Raw genomic sequence first — 18,740 nt, 5'->3', positions numbered from 1 at the left:
TGTCCAGGTAGCATCTGTCCTCTTGAACTGTCCGAGGGGAATTTGCTTCCTGTGCTACTGCTTGTTTCCCCTAGCATCAGTCAAGATACAAAATGTCAGTGAATGCTCTTTTGAAAAGGAAAGCTTGGGAATTTAGCTTCTTGCTGATCAAATGTGATCAGCGTTGATGCAGTTTTTCTACGTATATGAATTTCTCCAATCAAATTTCTCAGCTAAGATCACGGAGACTTTTCTCTAATGTTGTGTCACCTTGATTCTTTGCACTTAAATATGCCTGCTTCACCTTTCACAGAATTGCATGGGCAACGATGATTTTAGGTACTGAAACACTTAAGGCAAGCTGTGGGTCTGCTCATGTTCCTATCAAAATCAAAGGCAAAATTCTCATTGACTTCAGTGTGAACAGGCTCAAACCCTACATACTTAATATGTTGAGTTCACCTTTGTTTCATATATAACTTGCTCATCCGCAGCTATTGCTGGCTTCTGTTCTGCAGATATTTTGAGCATGTGTGCGAAGGTTATGTTTCCGAAGTGTGTTCTGGTCCATGCAGCTGTGAATAATGCTCTTGGGCATGAGTCAGTTTAAAAAAAAAAAAAGACCCGATTAAGCTAATTCTCATGAGTGTGGTCATGAAAAAACTTGATCGGACTATGTGGTCAGAGCATGGGGGGGATATTGTTCGCACAATATGCTCAGTAATCTGAGTGCTGTGACTATGGCGATGGCCTCAGAATGTTGCACTAGTGTAGTGGGTTCGCTTTTAAAGATTGTTTTTCAATGAGCAGAGAGGAGGAAGGATGGTCTTGGGTTGATAGCACTGGACTGGGACTCTGGAGATTGGCATTCAGTTACTTACTCTGCCAGTGGGACCTTGGGCAAGTCACTTCACCTCTCAGTGCTCCAGGTTCCATCTATAAAGTGGGGATGATAGAACCTTACTGCCCCACAGGTGTGCTGTGTGAATGGTCATCATTGCATATAAGGTGCGCAGATGCCTGTTTGAACCCAGTTATGTGCCTTATGCTGTCCAAGTCAACAAAATTTAGGCCTGGATAGACCCAGATCCAAACTTTGGAGTGTTTGGATCCAATGGTCTGGTTGTAGAGGTTGGCCTGAGCTGCCAAGTTTGGCTCCTAACATCTTCAAAGACCCATACAAGGGGCCTTGGAACCAGGTTCCAGATTGGACCCATATCTGGTGAAAACTAATAGTTGCTCAGGCTGTTGGCAGAAAGGAAGGAAAAAGGAAATAGATGGAACCTACAGACATCCATTCTTTGTGCTTGTAGCTAGACCTCTCTCTCAGCAGCTGTTGGCCTCACTGCCCAGTGTATGCTTCACTGACAGAGGGAGAATGGGGTCCTCATGGCTCATTTGTCTTAACTCCTTTTACCTATTTGGTGCTAGCTGTCACTGCTATGATAATGTCACCCATTGGTCTTGACAACTATAAAGATTGGATGTGTATTTTTTCTGGCCAGCCTGATGCATTTCTCTGAACGTGTCGCCCTGTTAGCTTACCCAGGGTTGCTGGAGATTTTGCATGAGGCAGAAGCCCCGAACCCTGACTCAGGGATTCCAAGGACAGTCATTGGGCGTTTGTCTACACCAGGTTCTCCAGCCATTAAAATTTCCATTCTTTTTGTGTGCTTGATTACAAATCAACTGCCACGTCCCTCAACTACGTCAATAAAGAGCTGTTGAAAGATTTTATGTTCTTCACCTCTTGCAGACTGTTCTCTGGGCTGCCCTAAGATGCTGCTGCACATAAGTCAATGGAAGTTGCGCATGAAGATGTGAGGACACAGTTTTAATCCTTGAGACGCCACCCCTTGGAGAATCCAAGGGATCTCACCCGCTTATTTCTTATGGGGGGAAATTAAAATGAATGAAACAGTGTCAAAGAGAAGGCATCATTTCAGGCTGTCTTGTGGGAAATGGAAAGGCGGTTACTTCACTTGATTTTTTTCATAAGAATGTTTTAGTAGATTGCATTGACCTCTGCCACACTAATGTAATAGCTGCTGTCCTGCTAGAGCTAAAGACCTACATCTTTTGCACACGCTCCCTTTTCACCAAGCCCCCAAACAGGACATTTCTCTGGGCCTTGCTGGACTCTGGAGAATCGCCCTGTTTTAACCAGTGGTGTCCCTTCCCCTTAAAGCTCTGAATTGAGACCAAGGTCCTTCAGCCAAAAAGGAGCCCATCAGCCTAGTTAAAGGATTTACTGGGGTAGGGGGGGTGATATGAGGTCTAGCCTGCATTTCACCCCCGGCCAGTCACTCTTGTCCTTAGGTTGGTCATTGCAGTGTGGAGAACTCCAGAAGGCCTCTGTAATCTACTTCTAAAAATGTTCCAAACTAGGATTCCAGAAGATTTATTTTTAGTGGCTGGTCCATCTGCTTGGAACACTATTGCCTATCCTATCAATAATGTCTTTTACAAAGCCCCGGTCACCCAGAACACTCCGATCCTACAAAGCTTCATAGATTGATTATTTTCCCAATAGACCCACAAGAACCTAATTAGCTGAAAAATATTCTTGAAATTTAAATATTTAATCGTGATATTTCAGTAAAGACAGGGATCTAAGCTTTAGCTTCATTCAGGCATGTATATACATTTTAGACCGGGGTAGGCAACCTATGGCACGTGTGCCGAAGGTGGACCGTGAGCTGATTTTTCAGTGGCACTCACACTGCCCGGGTTCTGGCCACCGATCCGGGGGGCTCTGCATTTTAATTTAATTTTAAATGAAGCTTCTTAAACATTTTAAAAACCTTATTTAGTTTAGTTATATATCATAGACTTATAGAAACAGACCTTCTAAAAACGTTAAAATGTATTAGTGGCACGCGAAACCTTAAATTAGAGTGAATAAATGAAGACTCGGCACACGGCTTCTGAAAGGTTGCCAACCCCTGTTTTAGACCCTCCTCCCTCTCTAATGCGCGCACACAGCTGAAAGCTAAAATTCAGACTAGTTTCAAGGATGGCTGCTCTCTAACCTTATGGAGTGTTGGCCTCTGTTAAAAGTAATCGGAATCCAGCAAAATGCCCAGCATCAGGATGACAAAAATGCAAAATAAAATTATATTCTTCTAACAGTCCACAGGCTTTCTATTTCTAGAAGAGACTTCCTTTTATTAATCTCTTTCCCTGCCCACTCTCCAATTTTTAAACCTTCCCTGTCCCCACCTGATTTAGGGGTGGCAGGTTGTTTAGCATCTTCTCTCTTGCCTGGAGGGAAGATGCTAAAAATACAGGGGCCATTGTAAATTCTGTTCCGTGACAACCCTGGCTATTCCTCCCACCCCGCCAAAGCTCAAATGTGAGATGTAGCGTAGAGTGCAAAATCGCAAAATGAGGGACACAAGAAAAATGGTTGGCTCTAGGCACCTTAAAATGATGTGTGGTTCACTTCTGGATATATATATTTCCTATATCCTTTACTTTCCTGCTACATATTGTTCACAATATAGAAAGTGCACGAACTTGGGTAAAATGGCGATAAATATGGATCTAAATTAAAGTCTGTGTGAGAGGTATGCTCCTAGGAGGCAAGGAAGAAGCATGTCAAGACGCACCTTGTCTGCACTAGAGTTGTTTCATACAGTTTCCTACCAGTAGTACTCACTAGTGGGAATACTGGTGTAGACCAGCCAGTAACTGTGTTTCCTAATATTGGTCAGCGCTGGTCTAGAGGACAGGATGGCTACGAAGTCAGTGGCCATCTGCAGTGTTGCCTCCACTAAGTGTTCAAAAATAATGAATCAGGCCTCTGAAAATCAGGAGATTTTTTTAAAAAAAATTAGTTTGTGGATCTTTTTATTTGCCTTCTGATATGAGGGCTGTTATGAGTCCCATTTTCAACCTTTACTCTATAGCCACAAGGGCTAGAAACTTATTTTTTTAAAATGAAAACAGAGATTCTCATGTAATTGACTTCAGGAGCTGGGGCTTTAAGAAAATACCAAATGACAAGAGTTGGCAACTCCGTCTGCTCCAGAGTTTCACCTTTGCCAGGTCCTTTGAACCTGCACTGGTGAGAGCAGCAGTTGGAATTCTTAGGCAAGATGTCCAGGGTACCCTGGGCATGGCTGGGCTGACCTGGGGACACAGTTTTCAAATACTTTTTCCTTTTGGAAGTCACCTTTATAGCCATTTCTCTTAACAAGTCAACAGTTCTGGACTTTCACAGGCCTGTCTGGAGAGGACGTGGATTTTGAGCGAGCGACAGAATACTGCTTTTTGTTGCAACGCTTAAATGCATGGTATTTCCGCAGCAAAATCACTAGTTCTTAAGCCTTTCACAACTAGAGAGTGAGAGATTTCAGAGAAGACCATTTGTGGTAAACCTACGAGCTGTCTCTTTAAATAATAAAAAAAAAAAAAAAAAAAAACCCTTTGCGAGGCTGTGGAGAGAAAGTGCTAGAACTGTGCATGATCATGACTGGAAAGCAGGATCCCTGAGTGGTCACTGAGTCTTCCCAGCACAAGATCGGGAAGCTGGTCTCTTCAAGCCTGCAATGTTTTTAGGCAGAATGATCCTTCTTCAGAGCAGCTAGCAAACAAAAAGATCAAATTAAGGAGAAAGCAAGTCTTGAAAGGGAATGAGGCAAAATCTTGCTCCTGTGTTAAAAGGGAACGGCATCCTCCTGGCTAGACATGGAAATCACATTTTTAAAGGGATTATTGGGTTGCAGCGCTTTAAGCAAACCTTTCTGAAGAGTCTGATTGCTCTGCATTGCTTTGTGCGTTTCCTTTGTTTTTTTGCACATATGTAATTCTGGAGGTTAAAAAAAAAAAAAAAAAATTCTGCCAGGGATTCAGAAGGCATCCCACTAGCGATCAGCTGACATTCTTAACTGAAGGCTGCAATGTGTTGCTTATTCATTTTGTACTGTGAGAGCTGCAGGGGCTAGCAGAGAGCTAAACTATGCATTTCAAACAGCAGTGCTTGTGCAGAAAGAGGGGTGAGAAAGAGGCAGCCGGCGAGGAAAGAGCACAGCTGGACTTTCTCCTTGTTTTTATCCATTTCTGCAGGATCATGTATTTATAAGGGATGAGGTGGGCCACAGGGATCACAGGCCTGAGCTGCGGCCTACCCAGTCAGTCCAGAATCAGGCCCTCCACTACCGGAACCGAGAGCGCTTTGCCACAATCAAATCAGCATCTTTGGTAAGCAAACGCCCCACCCCCCCCCTTCTTCCTCTCTGTCTCTTTGGTTGGGAAGAGGGTTAAGAATTTTCTTCTCGCCCATATTTTTTTTTTGTTGGCATAGCAACTAGATATTGCACAGAAAGGGGTGTGTGTGTGTGTGTGTGAGAGAGAGAGAATGTAAAAAAATCCATTCTGGGTGTGTTTTCAGCCTATGTACAATCAAACACATTTATGAGTGAAGTTGATTTCCTCTCTGATTTTTTCTATATTGCATCTCTCTCTTTTGTTGGTGGTAACTACTAATAAGAGACTAATTGGTGTGCATGCATATATATTTATTTGCACGTGTATAGGTAATAGATTTTGGTTTTGAACAAAAAAAATCAAAGTGCTGATGTATTTGATCATTTAAAAAATGAGACAGTTACCTCCCAGGGATGAATTGCTGGCTATAGATGGCTCAATGATTTATTTATTTCAAGCAACTGTATTTACTGCATTTTTTCCCCATTCAAACCCATGAAACATTGCCTGGCTCCAGTAAATGAGGGTTTACAGCAGCCTGTGGGCTCACAAAGAGAGGAGAAGGGGTTGGTAGGATCAGGCAGCATTTGTACTATTGCAAATGGGATTGGTGTAGATGGCTTTGTAGTAGCAAAAGGGGTGTGTGCCGGAAGAGTTAGTTTTCTTGCCTCCTCCACCATCTCTCTGTGTGGCTCATACACACAGCCTGAAATCAGCAGCAGCCTTCCGAGGGAGGAGAGAGATGGCATAAGCAAGAAACTGGGTCCTAACTGAAAATAATTGAAATATTAAATATTTCAGCTGAACTGACATTAGAGGTCACATGGATAGGAAGATTTACAAAGTATCCAGTGTCTGGCCATGGCATTTGCTGCCTATTATGACATCATCGCAGGCCAACCCAGAAATTACAATGGGTAACCCCTCCCCCTTTTTGTTTTAGTGTGTATCTGAATGATTCCCCCTCCCCCGTCACCACCATTTGCTGATTCCCTTCCACAACCCCTGTGTGTGTGTGTGTGTGTGTGTGTTAACCTTAGGTTAAAGCCTGTGCAGCGGGGATATTAATCTTGTTTGTGCTGCTGAAACCTAAAATGAAGCAGTGGAATTCAGACTACTACCATTCCTGTTGTTGGCCTGCATCTAGGGCAGTGAGTTTCTTTTCCCAGGTGTGCTTCTGAGTAACACACGCTCTGATTGTCTCCCCCTCTCCCCCCCAAATTCAAAGGGTGACCTAGAAACCTGTGCATTAGAGGTCTTCATACCAGCATTCCTGACACAGCAGGGACCTCAGATCGCCTACACCCTTTCTCTGATATTCCCGTGTTGGGGACTGTCTGTTTTTGTAGACTGTACAGTGCCAAGCAATTGTCTGCACTGAACAAGTAGGAGAGCCTCTTTCCAGTCAAGTTGGAGTCGGGGACAAATGATAAACTACTCAAAATGTCATGGGACAAGCCAAAAAAACCCCATATGTATACTGGCATCTTGCTGGCTGATATGTTTTACCCGCCGTGGAAGGCTCCTCGCTACCTTAACCCCAGCACCAGAGGGCATAATTCCTCTTCTCTTTCACCTTGTAATTCTCCAGGGGTTCTATTTCTTCGCCTTAATACTTCAGTTAATTCTGCTATCAACAAGTTATCCCAGGCAATGGAGGAGTTTTGAGAGCCATCTGCCAGGCAGTAGAGGGTGCTCATGTGATGATGAAATGCATTGTCCAGACAGCCCCCTGAACTCCTCCGCTCAGGGCAGTTGACAGCCCAAGGTCACTCTGAAACCCCACTTCATGGCAGCCTCCTCTGGGGCTGATACTCTGTGCACTGGGTCTCTGGGATACTTGGATTTGCTAAAGCTTCTCTTCCTACGTGACCAAATCACCGTATAGTTAAAGGGGTTGTGAGGCTGAGTAGGGAACTTTCTTTTTTCCTGTCATTTCCACGGGGCACGTTCCTGAGGTGAAGTACGTTTGGGGTCATGCTGTGCTGGTTTGGAGTTCAAGTGAGTGCAGCGGTGCATGCGCACCATGGTATCTCCTGGCAAGAGCGAATAGGAGACTGACGATAATACCCACCGGTTAAATCCATTCACTATATCAACCAGCACCACTCTTCTTGGGTGAAGCATGGGATTTCCTTTCATCCATACGCGTCCATCCTTCTGCTTCCAGTGTCTGTATCCGTGAACAGCTCCCTGTCCTTTCTTATGCCAGGAATGAAATGGAATGACAGGAAAGGAACATACAGTAGCAGCTCACATGGAGGTTTTGTTGTTCCTCCCTTATCCGAATACAAAGAAAAAGATTAAAACTGTTTCCCCATAAAAACCCGTCACGGGTAGAGGAGATGTAGTTTCATGTGTGGGTATTACAATCTTTTGTGTAGGTTTTATTTCACTTTATAATGGGAATACTTATTTTCTTTCAGTTCAGTTATATCAGTGGCTTTCCCCCCCTTTGATTCAAAGACCTCACTTATATAACCTTTTTGTGGTTATATGCCACTACAATTGCAGTTAATAATTCTATGGAGGGGGGAGGATTCATAACCCATCCTCACTCCAATCTGTTTTAGAGGGAGCGTACAGAGGGAAAGCTCAGAAGGGGGTTGGTTACTTAGTGAGCATCGCATGGGAGATTTCTAGCATCCCTGCAACCAGCCATTCAGATCTCAATGTTCTTCATTCTTCTAGTTGATTTTCACTCTGCTGTCTTCTCTACATGGATGTTAGATCCCGTGGCATTGGCACCTTCTAAAATAAAGAGCAGATTTGATTGCTCCCCCCACCCCAGACCACTCCCCATTGCTATCCATCAGTTGCTTTCTCTGGGTTCTGCCCCCCAACCCCTGAAGAGTTGTACAGTTGTGAGAGAACTATTTCATAAAGGCCATGGACTGGTCTGATGCTGTTAGTAGTGATCTCTTGGGATGAAAACCTCTGTGTAAACATACGTAGTTTTGTTGGGGTGAAAAATCATCTTCCAATGAGATTCCCTCAAACCCCTCAGCCTGAGAGATGGACAGCACTGTAGATAGAATGCATTATGCTCTGGGGAGGGAGCAGAATAGCTGTCCCAGCTGGTTGAATTCAGGAACAATATCTGTGATCTCTGAACCTTCAGGTTCTCCCTGGGCTGACTTTGCTTAGTGCAGGCTCTCAGAGGAGATGGGTGTCTCTAAAAGGGCACTGTCAATTTGAAATGTAGTCCATAGCCAAACATTAGTTCAAAGTCATTTCAAGTAGCTCACCTACCCCTGAGCCCCATGATAAAAGTTATGGTTATACAGTCACACTTTCCCATTGATTTTAAATGTGTTTTTCTGCCCTGTTTCTGCATGAGAGCACCACCCAAACAATAGGGAAACTGACTGACTTTACAGGAGAAACAGTGAAATGGACTCCCCACAAAGTGCTGCTAGAGGCACAAAGGAAACAAGCTGTGAAAACAGAAATATTTTTTTCTCTAATCTCTTTCAGAGACTGTGATCTTAGGTATTTTTTGTAACATTAGTAGGTAAAAATTATTCAGGCAAGAGTGTGATTGTTAACTTGGTGGGTCTTTTAAGGCCGATTTTAGTCCTCTTCTGGAGCAGAGGTTCTCAGATTTGTTCATAGTGTGGACTACTATTTAACATGAGCTGCCTTCTTTCTCATTGTTTATGATTGACCATTTGCAATTCTGTCACATCCCTGTGGCAACAGGGAGCATCACTGACATGGGACAGTAAGGAGAAAGCGTCCCATGTGCTTTTTGTTGATTTTAATGCAATATAGGAGGCGTCAGCCTTGTGCGCCTTGCCACAGTTCATGAAGCACATGTTTTGCAGATCACCAGTGGTCCACAGGCCACAATTCAAGAACCTTCACTCCGGAGCTTGGAAAACCCCAGTTCCCCTCACCTGGAAAGAATGCAGGACATGCTGCCTCTTGATCACAAATGCCAGGCAGCATCCACCCTGAAAAGGAAGTTTGTCAAATCCATGCATTTAGAGACAGGATGGGGTTGGATGACAGTAACAGTATTGTCTGAATTTATTTATTTATTTAGGGCTTGACCCCTTTTTCTCAGGACCCATCACACTTCTGGATGTCTATCTTCATAGTTGTTCACTTAATATGGGTTTTCGAGACGATGGCCTCTGGTGCTTAAAATCCTAGAGAGTTAAAATGGCAGTAGCAATGTGGATTCAACTGAAGGCCGCCTTATTCTGTTTGGAATCAAAATGCAGACAAGGGAATCTTGTATTCTCACTCTGGGACCTTAAACTCCTTAGGCATCTGGTACATGAAGGCAGTGTTCTATGGGTCTGACCACTGAAATAACATCAGGCCAGTTGGACTCCAAATACAGACATATATAGTTTAATTAATATACTGTTTTCTGGGTCTGTTGAAAATCTATGGCATTGGTGTGTCTTTCTCTTGACAGAATCACCTGACTGATAGTACCTCAACCCCTGCCCAAAAAGTCTTTAGTTGATACTATCCTGTTCTATAGTCTTCTCATTCATAGTCCTTTTTCTCATTGTAAGAAACTGGGCGTGTTTTCTTGAAACACCCCACCCTGGTAGCAGGGGCTGATATTTCTGGGAAATGGTTATGTGGATTCTGGTTGCTCATCTCACCTGGATAGGAGAGGTGGGCATGGCTCTCTGGGGAGAGGATATGGTGTGCGGGCTGAGTAGTGTGTAGGGAGGAATGCAAGTAATAGCTAGGGCTAGGGAGGAGGTTTGAGCTAAACTTTCTTACTGTTAATGTCTGTTAATAAAACCAAATCTCAGGGAGGATTTGGATTCTGTATAATGTGTAGAGTGGCTGGGAGCAGGCTGGAAAAGACACCTGGTTACACATCCCTTAACCATACTAAAGATAGGGGACAAGCTATTGTATTTTATTCAGCCGTTCAGTTCTGTAGCTGTCCTGACAACTGTTGTATGTTCATTTCAACACAGAGCTTTAAGAACGTCTAGTATGTTTGGCCCTAAAGTATTCTGACATTTTCTGATCATCTGGGAAATACTTTTGCAGTGAACAAATCAGTCTTCTTCCCTTATCTGTTATAATCTGTAGGATTATGTTGTTCATAAAGCACTTTAATGTCCTTGTATAGTTAAGGGTGCCATTAACATGTTGTCATAATGCTTCCTCGCTGTTATGATTTTGTGTCATTAACATCTGACTGACCTTCACCCCCATCGTATCCATTTGAAGACTGTCACTCGTCTTGCCATTCACTTCCTGCTGCTGGTGTGCAAGTATATAATCAGTCTAGTTAACTTCAGACTAATGTCCTTTGATCCTTGATGTAAAGAGGAGACGTTTGTTTCTCTGGCACATGTTTGGCTTTAACAGGTTGGCTTTAACACAGCCACAGGTTCTCCCTGGGAACAGAGCCTGGTTTAGACAGAAAATGGATGGTCTAGGTAGATACATTCCTCTGAATTAAATGCATGTTTCATTTTTTTTCCTGCAATGCTAGTGGTTGCCCATTTTGTGCCATAAATTCCATTGTTCTCATCAACAGTTATTCTGGGCCTTTGACTTCAATTTTACTGATGGTTCATTATTACGTCCTGCTCGCTGTTCTCAGTCCACAACAGGGTAAAGGCCTTTCAGCCCTCTTCCTGTCCTCCATCCAGATCTGCTTTTCATAGCCCGCTGCAGAACAAAGAACTCTTCAGCCCTGGGAAACGGTTTGGCTGGAATGAATTTGAGCGTGCAGCCACCATGGTTTCACTCTACAGAGCCAGTACTGTTGTTCCCAATGGCATCTCAGCTGTCTTGTCAAACTTGTACGGTTTTGTTGATTTAGATGGTTTTGTTGATCGCTGCTTCTTGCCAGCTAGTTGTCTTAAAATGCTGGACTGGCCAACGAGTGTTTAATAACCAAAAGCATCTGTTTTTCTTCCTTTATTAAAATTCAAGCCATCCAACGGCCCTTGATGCACCCCATCCTAAGTCAGTGCTCAGCTGTTGCTTCTTAACACCTTCTAGCGGCTGTGATGATGCAGTGCCTTGCACTTCTTTTTCTGTGGATGCTGTGGTCACCACTTAGCTACCCACAGAGAAATTCAAAAAGAGCCTGGGATCCCCCAAACTGCAGAGAAAGTTGCCACTGTGCATGAGAATAAGGATTGTTTTGTTTTGTAAAGTTTCCATAGTCTCCATCAAAGGTCTGAGCACCATTTGCTTCTTGCTCGATCTGTGGAGCAAGTGTGGCGTGCAAGCCTGCAGGGCTACGGTCTCTGATCCCGTGTGCCATCTATGCCAGGCCCAGCGTTCACCCCCAGCCACTACCTGTGAATAGCAGCAGATAGTGAGATGGTGGTTTTGTTAGGCAAACCTACGGTCATATCTTTTTCCCAAGATGAAGATGGTTGTGGTCTGTCTGACAATGCTCTCCTTTGAACGGGGAGCACTGCAATTGGTATTTTCTTCTTAAAATTCCTGGCATAACTGAGGCTCTTACCTCTCCTTCACACGCCTGCACTTAGAGCGTGGAAATCTGTGCACCCTGTGAGTTTGTTTCAGCTGAACAGTGTTCGTAATCTGCTTAGCCCGTATGATCCACCTTGTTAATACTGTTCGGTTATGGAACAGTGCGCCCTTTTGTTCGGAACCACTGGGTCCAATGGGCGGGATCGCTCTTTAAGGAGCGTGCGGCACCCAACGCCTCGCTTCTGTGTGTGCCACTCATGGGAACCTGAGCACAGGGAGATCTGCCTCTGTGTGTGGATTGTCCATAGAATAAAAACAGGAACACGGCTTCAGCATCCAGAAAATAACACTGGCAAGCACATTTTGACGATCATTCAGGAGCAACCCATAAGGAAGAATGTAAGGCTGTTGCAGTCGCTGGGGGAGATAAAAATCAGGGGGTGGAGAATCCTTATGGGATGAAAACCAGGTATAACATACAAGGTGCAGATGTAGATGGCTAGATGCAGGGTTTCCACCATGAGCTTTAGTGAAAGGAGGGTGGGGGCCAGCAACCAGCAGTCTCAAGGTGAACCTGCAAAGTGGGGGCAATTTAATAATGAAAAGTGCTGACCCGGTGTGTTCTGGTGTTACTCTAGGTTAGATTGCGGGTAGGGGAAGGGAATGTGTGGGGGTAGACGATGAAAGTGAGCCGCCCTCCAGCGCTTTGGGAGGAAGCCTGGAATGAGGCAGCTCCTCATAGGAAGAGGATTTAATAAGGGATAGAAGTGGAGCCAAAGCAAAGGAGTTTTGTTTCTCCCCCCCATGTCGTGACCATTTTATGAACCCTGCCCGAGAGGGACTCTGTAGGTCTTAGATCTGCCTTTGTTTCCAAGTGCTCTGTGGCGTTCCCTAACCTGATCAGCGAGCTGCCTGCCTCTCTTCTGCATAAACAGCTGGGCATTTCCTGCAAGGAACAGGCCATGTTCTGTTACTGGACATGCCGTGAAACCCCTTAATAATGTGGAAAAATCTGGCTGTGCATCCCAGGCGAGAGGCGTTCCTGGCCTGTATGATTCCTCGATGTTGGGCTGTTTGTGACATTAGACAGTAGCTGCCTCTCTAAAAACCTGGAGCAGTGTTCCCGGGGAGTCCATTTGTGAGTGCTGGGAGTTTGCTTAGCAGGTAAGTAGCTGTGAAGGGGAGACTTGCCTGCAAAGGGAGCCTCTAATGACTTTTTTTTCCTTTTCAATGACATCAGGTTACAAGACAGATCCATGAGCATGAGCAGGAGAACGAGTTGCGGGAACAGATGTCAGGTTATAAGCGGATGCGGCGCCAGCACCAGAAGCAGCTGATCGCCCTGGAGAACAAGTTGAAGGCCGAGATGGACGAGCACCGCCTCAAGCTGCAGAAGGAGGTGGAGACCCATGCCAACAACTCGTCCATTGAGCTGGAGAAGCTGGCCAAGAAGCAAGTGGCTATCATGGAGAAGGAGGTCAGTAATTATATGAATTACATATCTGGGCCGGGAGACTGAACAGGAAAGCACTGCAAGTGATCTCCAGGGAAAGACTGTTCAACCATATCTAAAACATGTATTTTGGGAGCTGCAAGTGGCGACTGTCTGAGGGTGCTTTGGTAGCTTGTTTTACCCAAACCAGCTGGATCTCAGTCTAGTTCGTAATGGACAGGTGTCCCCAAGCACCAGTTGGCCGTAACTAGTAACACTGCTGACTGAACTGCCCTCATAGCCCTAGACGTGATGGTTCTAGGTCATGGGGTGAGACATGTTAATTGGTAGGGTACAGAAGTTTGCACTGTCCTAGCCTTGAGAATGAACGATTTCACATTTGGTTTTGGTGGAGGAGACAGGAAACTGGAAGAAATTCCTAAATGTATGTGGGTGGTAAAATTTTTACAATTAAACTTTCATGTGGTTGAATAGTGACAGGCTAGGACCTTGCACCGCAGGGTTCGGGAGTGACAGAATGCACAATTACAGATTGCTTGGCGATAGACTTGGTGAACTCACTCACACTCTCTCTCTCAGGCAAAGGTGACTGCAGCGGATGAGAAGAAATTCCAGCAACAGATTTTGGCTCAGCAGAAGAAAGACCTGGCGACCTTTTTAGAAAGTCAGAAGAAGCAGTACAAGCTTTGCAAGGAAAAGATTAAAGAGGTAAGAACCACCACATTTCAAAGAGGTTTGGAGCAAGTGCAGTCCAAGCTTTGCTTTTGATAAATTTGGGCCTGCCCAGTGGTTTAATGCCCATTACCACGTGGCGATCTGAATTCAGATTCCTAACTCCTCGGCCCTTCAGGAACTGGGAGAGCCTGGGGTCGTTCCAGAGTGATTTACTGATATTCTCAGTAGCATCAGCCAGCTCCAGGAAGGTGAATCTCCACAAAGCAGGATCTTTGAAACTGAAAGTCATAGGGAAAAGGAGAGCTCTTGGAGAATTCCCACCGGCATCCCTCACTGAGCACCAACTTGGTCATCAGCTTTATTTAAACCATTTATAAGGCACCTGCCAATAGTCATCAGCGTGCTCAGCAATTACCAATACAAAATCAAAATAAATAAATGGCCTGCCTATATATACAGCCAGTGCCACCCCAAACCGCATGCATAAAGGCAGCATCACACCGGTCAAAGGGACTAATTAGCATAAAGTGCAGGGAGAAAAGGGATAGCAAACAAGGAGCAGGGGAAGAGCCTCATTAAGGGGGTGAATCAGCAAAGCACTTGAGCATTAAGGCCCATTGGAGTCCATGAAACTTAAGCATGTACTTAAGTACTTTGCTGAAAGTGTGCTTAAGAAAATACAGACAAGGATAAGTCTGCAGAAATGAGGCGGCTTTTGCCTCAGTGCTCCCAAGGCGGCCAGCAGGACTGTTGTCCTCTGAGTGTTGTCCGTCCAAAGAGCCTGGCCTGACGTAGTCCTGCTTCCAGCCTCAACTTGTTAATGCGCTTTAAGGTGCACTGGTTTATCTGCGATGAGCTGACTGACACAAGGAATCTCCAGAACCGCGTCCCACCTTGCGGGCTAAAGCTAAACAACGTCACGTCAGCTGCCCAGGTATTAACTAATTTATAGGGGGGAGTTGCCTACTCCTGATCAGAAAATAAACCAACTACATCCCTACCCCCAGGAAGGGAAAATGCCTGAGAGACCCCTGGTGTAATTCTATATCCATACGCCCTTGAGGCTGAGGCCAACACACTCTGCAGCCTGGGCTGAGGGCCCATTTGACACCACTATTATGCTTCTCGTTAAATGATGGGGTACCTGGTGTTGCCACAAGGACTGTTTTGCCATTCCCCATCGCTTAGCAGAGCTGAGCACACTTCACGCTCCTTGTTACCTTGGGGGGACTGTGCCTAGACAGTGACTCTAGTCAGCCCCCAGGGGTATCTGAGAACAAGCAGGCTAGCCTGCCTCCATCCCATCTAGCCGACCTTCATTGAGCTGTAACACTTGGCTGAGATTTAAACCAAAAAAACCTTCCCCAAATATCCTGTTTTTCCAGGGGCGCTACACCATTAAATCGGTGGAAACTCTTTAAAAAAAAAAAAAAAAAAAAGTGTATTGTGAAAGAGTGCTTCACTGAAAACTGCAGCTCAAATAGCGTTTAATGCAAGTACACAAACTGTCCAAACTGCGCTGTTCTTCTTGTGGCTGGCCTTGCAAGTCTATTGTAGTACATGACATAATGTGCATTTACATGGCACCTTGCAGTTGGGAATCAATAGCACTTTACAAACCTTTCCTTTATTAAACTTGCTACCAAAATCCTTACGTGTGTGGGTGGGGGGATAGATAAATATATTATCTTCATTTTGCAGCTGAGGAAACTGAGACGTAGAAGGGTTAGATGACTTGACTTACCCAGGGTCACAGGACAAATCAGTAGCAGAGCTGGGAATTGAGCCCAGGAGTCACTCTTCCTGGAGTGCTCTCTAGCAATCCCTTTTGATGCCGTTACATTGTGTTCGTATCATTGCTGTCTATAAGCCCACAGATGTTTGCCCTGCCAATAATTTTAGTTCAGCTAGAGAGGGGGTGGTCTGGGGACCCATTCAGATCCTGTAAACCTTGTGGTTCCGTTCTTGCCATACGTCACAGAGCTGTGTAATAAATTTGTGCTTGAGAAACTGGCCAAAGGGTCTCCAAGCTATTCAGACTGGCAGTGACTCGGGAACCAGTCCAGCTGTAGTTACCAAATGAAAGCAGCGGCTCTGTGTTTCACATGTGATGGGATACTTGGTAGCATTTAAAACTGAGATTAGTAATGCCTATGGTTCCGTTTGGGCCCAGAGTGAGGGCGACCCCCTGAGGAAAAGCCAAACTGGATTGGGGAGCATTTCACTACATACCTGAGGGTTTTGGGTTTTTTAAAATCATTAAAGATGTTGTTACTGCCAGCCTTTGGTGGCTTTAAAGACCATCCAGGCTGCAGGTGCTGGTTCAGACAGAACAAAGGAAGCCAGGTGTCAATTCGTCAGTACAAGGAACGTGGCCTTCCAGTAGGGTGTGCTTCACTGTTAACAGCTCAACACAGGTTTCACTTCTGTGCTTTATAAACTGGTTCAGGTAGTCAGAATTTCCTTCTGCTGTCATTCTTAGCACAAGCATCATATAAAAGCTAGGTGGTGTCATTATCAAAGAATCCTAAATAGAACTGCCTTGATCGTGAACTCGGGTGTTGGCAGCTAAGTAGCTAGAGCACAGAATTGGAATCCAAGCTTTTCTGGCTTCTATTCACGGCTTTAACACTGACTTATGTAGGCTTTGGGCAAGTCATTTGTCCCTAGGTCCTCACATGTAAAATGGAATTCAGTGGTGGTGTGAGGGGTAGTGTCTTCAACACACTTTGAGATCCTAGGGCGAGAGGCGCTTACAGGAGTACAATGTGGTGTTGTTACTACTACTGTTGTTATAAGTAGGTAAAGGGGAGTGCATAGTCACATGAGTGTACCATTACCATCTGGCTCCAGAGGGCTCATGTGGGCATCACCTAGATAGGCAGGTTGGTCCTAAGAAGCGACTTGTTTCTTGATCATTTATTGGTGTGTGCATGCACCCAGGAGATGAATGAGGACCACAGCACACCGAAAAAAGAGAAGCAAGAGCGAATCTCCAAACACAAAGAGAATCTGCAGCACACGCAGGCCGAAGAGGAGGCCCATCTACTCAGCCAGCAGAGGCTCTTCTACGACAAAAACTGCCGCTTCTTCAGGCGAAAAACCATGGTTAAGAGGCACGAGATGGAGCAGCAGAACATTCGGGAGGTACGTCACTCTTTGATATTTGGCGCTATTTAACCTCTCCCTCGCTGGACTGTTTGATTTGTTTGTTCTTAGCTGTTCAGGGCTGTAAAGCAGTGGTTCAGGAACCGGGGGGTGATTCGTGGAGTTCTTGCTAGTTCCCTGATACTGGCTTTTCTCGCTTTTAATTGCTAAATTGCATAAAGAGCTAAAAAGACATGTAACATTCTGGCTGTTAATTTTCCAAGTAAGCAACTGCTGTAGTGGCAACAAGGCTTCTCTTGCTGGTGTGGGCAGCTCCAAGGGAAGAGACTGAGTTTGGGAGTCAGGCTCTCTTGAGTGGAAGACGTCTCCTTGGCATGGGCTTCTCTGGCAGGAGACCCGAGAGAGTCAGCTGCCATGTGTGCCAGCCTCATCCACGGTATCCCTGGGAGACGTTGGTGGTACACTCACAAGAGCAGTAGCACAATTGAGTGTTCGTCATGTGACCAGTTTCTACTCTGTTGGATTGGTTACGAACAGTCAGATGGCTAGAAGTAGATGTTACCCCCCATAAACAGCATTAAAAGCATAGGCGTGCGCAGGGGGTGTGCCGGGTGTGCCTGGGCATACCCTAATGCAGGGCAGGCAGAGCTGTGGGGGGCGGGGCTGCGTGCTCCCGCAGGGCAGTGTGTATGGCGCTGCGCTGAGCCAGACGCTGCTAGGAGCCTCCCTCATGGTTGCGGGGGGGGTTGGAAGTGGCGGGGGACAGTCGGGGGACAGGGAGCAGGGTGGGTTGGGCCGAGGGGGGTGGGGCGCACTCACCTTGGGGGCAGCTCCCCCCTCCCCAGCGTCCCTGCGTGCAGGGGAGAGTCTCGGCACAGGCAGGGCGACTCTGTACGCTGCCTCCCTCCCCCTCCCAGCGCTGACCTGATTCCCAGCCCATTGGCAGGAACCCCGGCCAATGGGAGCTGTGGGGGGCGGTGCCAGAGCTGCCTGACCACGCCTCCCCTGCAGGGAGGGGGAGGGAGCTGCAGGCAGAGAGAGCCTCAGGATATTCTTCAGGGGGACAAGGCGTCCAGGGCAGCCTGGGGGGGTTAGCGGGGGGTCTGGTGCTGGCAGCAGCAAGTGACCTGGCCTCAGCCCGCTCTGCTCCACCCCACCGGCTCCCAGCGCTGCTCAGTGGTGGGGGTTTGGGGGAAGGGGTGGGGCATGCTGGGGCCGGGTTGCTCGCTGGTGCCAGGCTCCCCGCTAAGCCCCCAGGCTGCCCTGGACCCTGTGTCCCCCTTAAGTACAAGGCCCCCCCAAAGCACAGGGTCCAGGGCATTGCCCCGATCCGTCCTATGGTTGGGACAGCTCTGCTCGGGCACCACCAAAAATCATACAAACCTGCCGCCCCTGGTTGGATGGGGGTGGGATTATGGGGTGGTGGTTAGGGGCAGGGGTCTCTGGAGGGGGTGGTCAGGGAGCAGGGGGGGTTGGATAGGGCATGGGAGTCCTGGGGTCTGTCAGGAGGTGGGGGGTGGATAGGGGTCAGGGCAGTCAGGGGACAGAGAGCAAGGAGGGTTGTGGGGGGGGTCTTTGGAGGCGATGGTCAGGGGACAAGGAGCTGGGGGGGGTTGGATGAGTCGGGAGTTCTGGGGGGCTGTCAGGAGGCAGGGGTGTGGAGAGGGGTTGGGAGAGGCAGGGAGCAGGGGGGGTTGTATGGGTCGGGAGTTCTGGGGGTCCTGTCAGGGGGTGGGGAGCGGTTGGATAGGCGTGGGAGTTCCGGGGATCTTTCTGGGGGCGGGGGTGTGGATAAGGGTCGGGGCAGTCAGGGGACAGGTAGAGTCCTAGGGGGGCAGTCAGGGGACAAGGAGCAGGGAGGCTTAGGTAGGGGGTG

At 46.6% G+C, this 18,740-nt stretch overlaps 1 protein-coding gene across 1 annotated transcript in view; it reads left to right on the top strand.

Annotated features, from left to right (window-relative positions):
* Positions 1-18,740, top strand: part of TAOK3 (TAO kinase 3) — a 144,478-nt gene that overhangs the window by 113,790 nt on the left and 11,948 nt on the right. The window contains exons 14-17 of the mRNA XM_024216266.3: positions 5,050-5,184; positions 12,869-13,105; positions 13,661-13,789; positions 16,700-16,903. Coding sequence (XP_024072034.1) covers positions 5,050-5,184; positions 12,869-13,105; positions 13,661-13,789; positions 16,700-16,903 — 705 coding nt within the window. The remainder of the gene's footprint in view (positions 1-5,049; positions 5,185-12,868; positions 13,106-13,660; positions 13,790-16,699; positions 16,904-18,740) is intronic.

This window comes from Terrapene carolina, unplaced genomic scaffold, assembly GCF_002925995.2.
Source record: "Terrapene carolina triunguis isolate 2854851 unplaced genomic scaffold, T_m_triunguis-2.0 Scaffold951, whole genome shotgun sequence".
NCBI classification, from domain to species: domain Eukaryota; kingdom Metazoa; phylum Chordata; order Testudines; family Emydidae; genus Terrapene; species Terrapene triunguis.
This window is presented reverse-complemented; position numbering and strand designations above follow the sequence as displayed.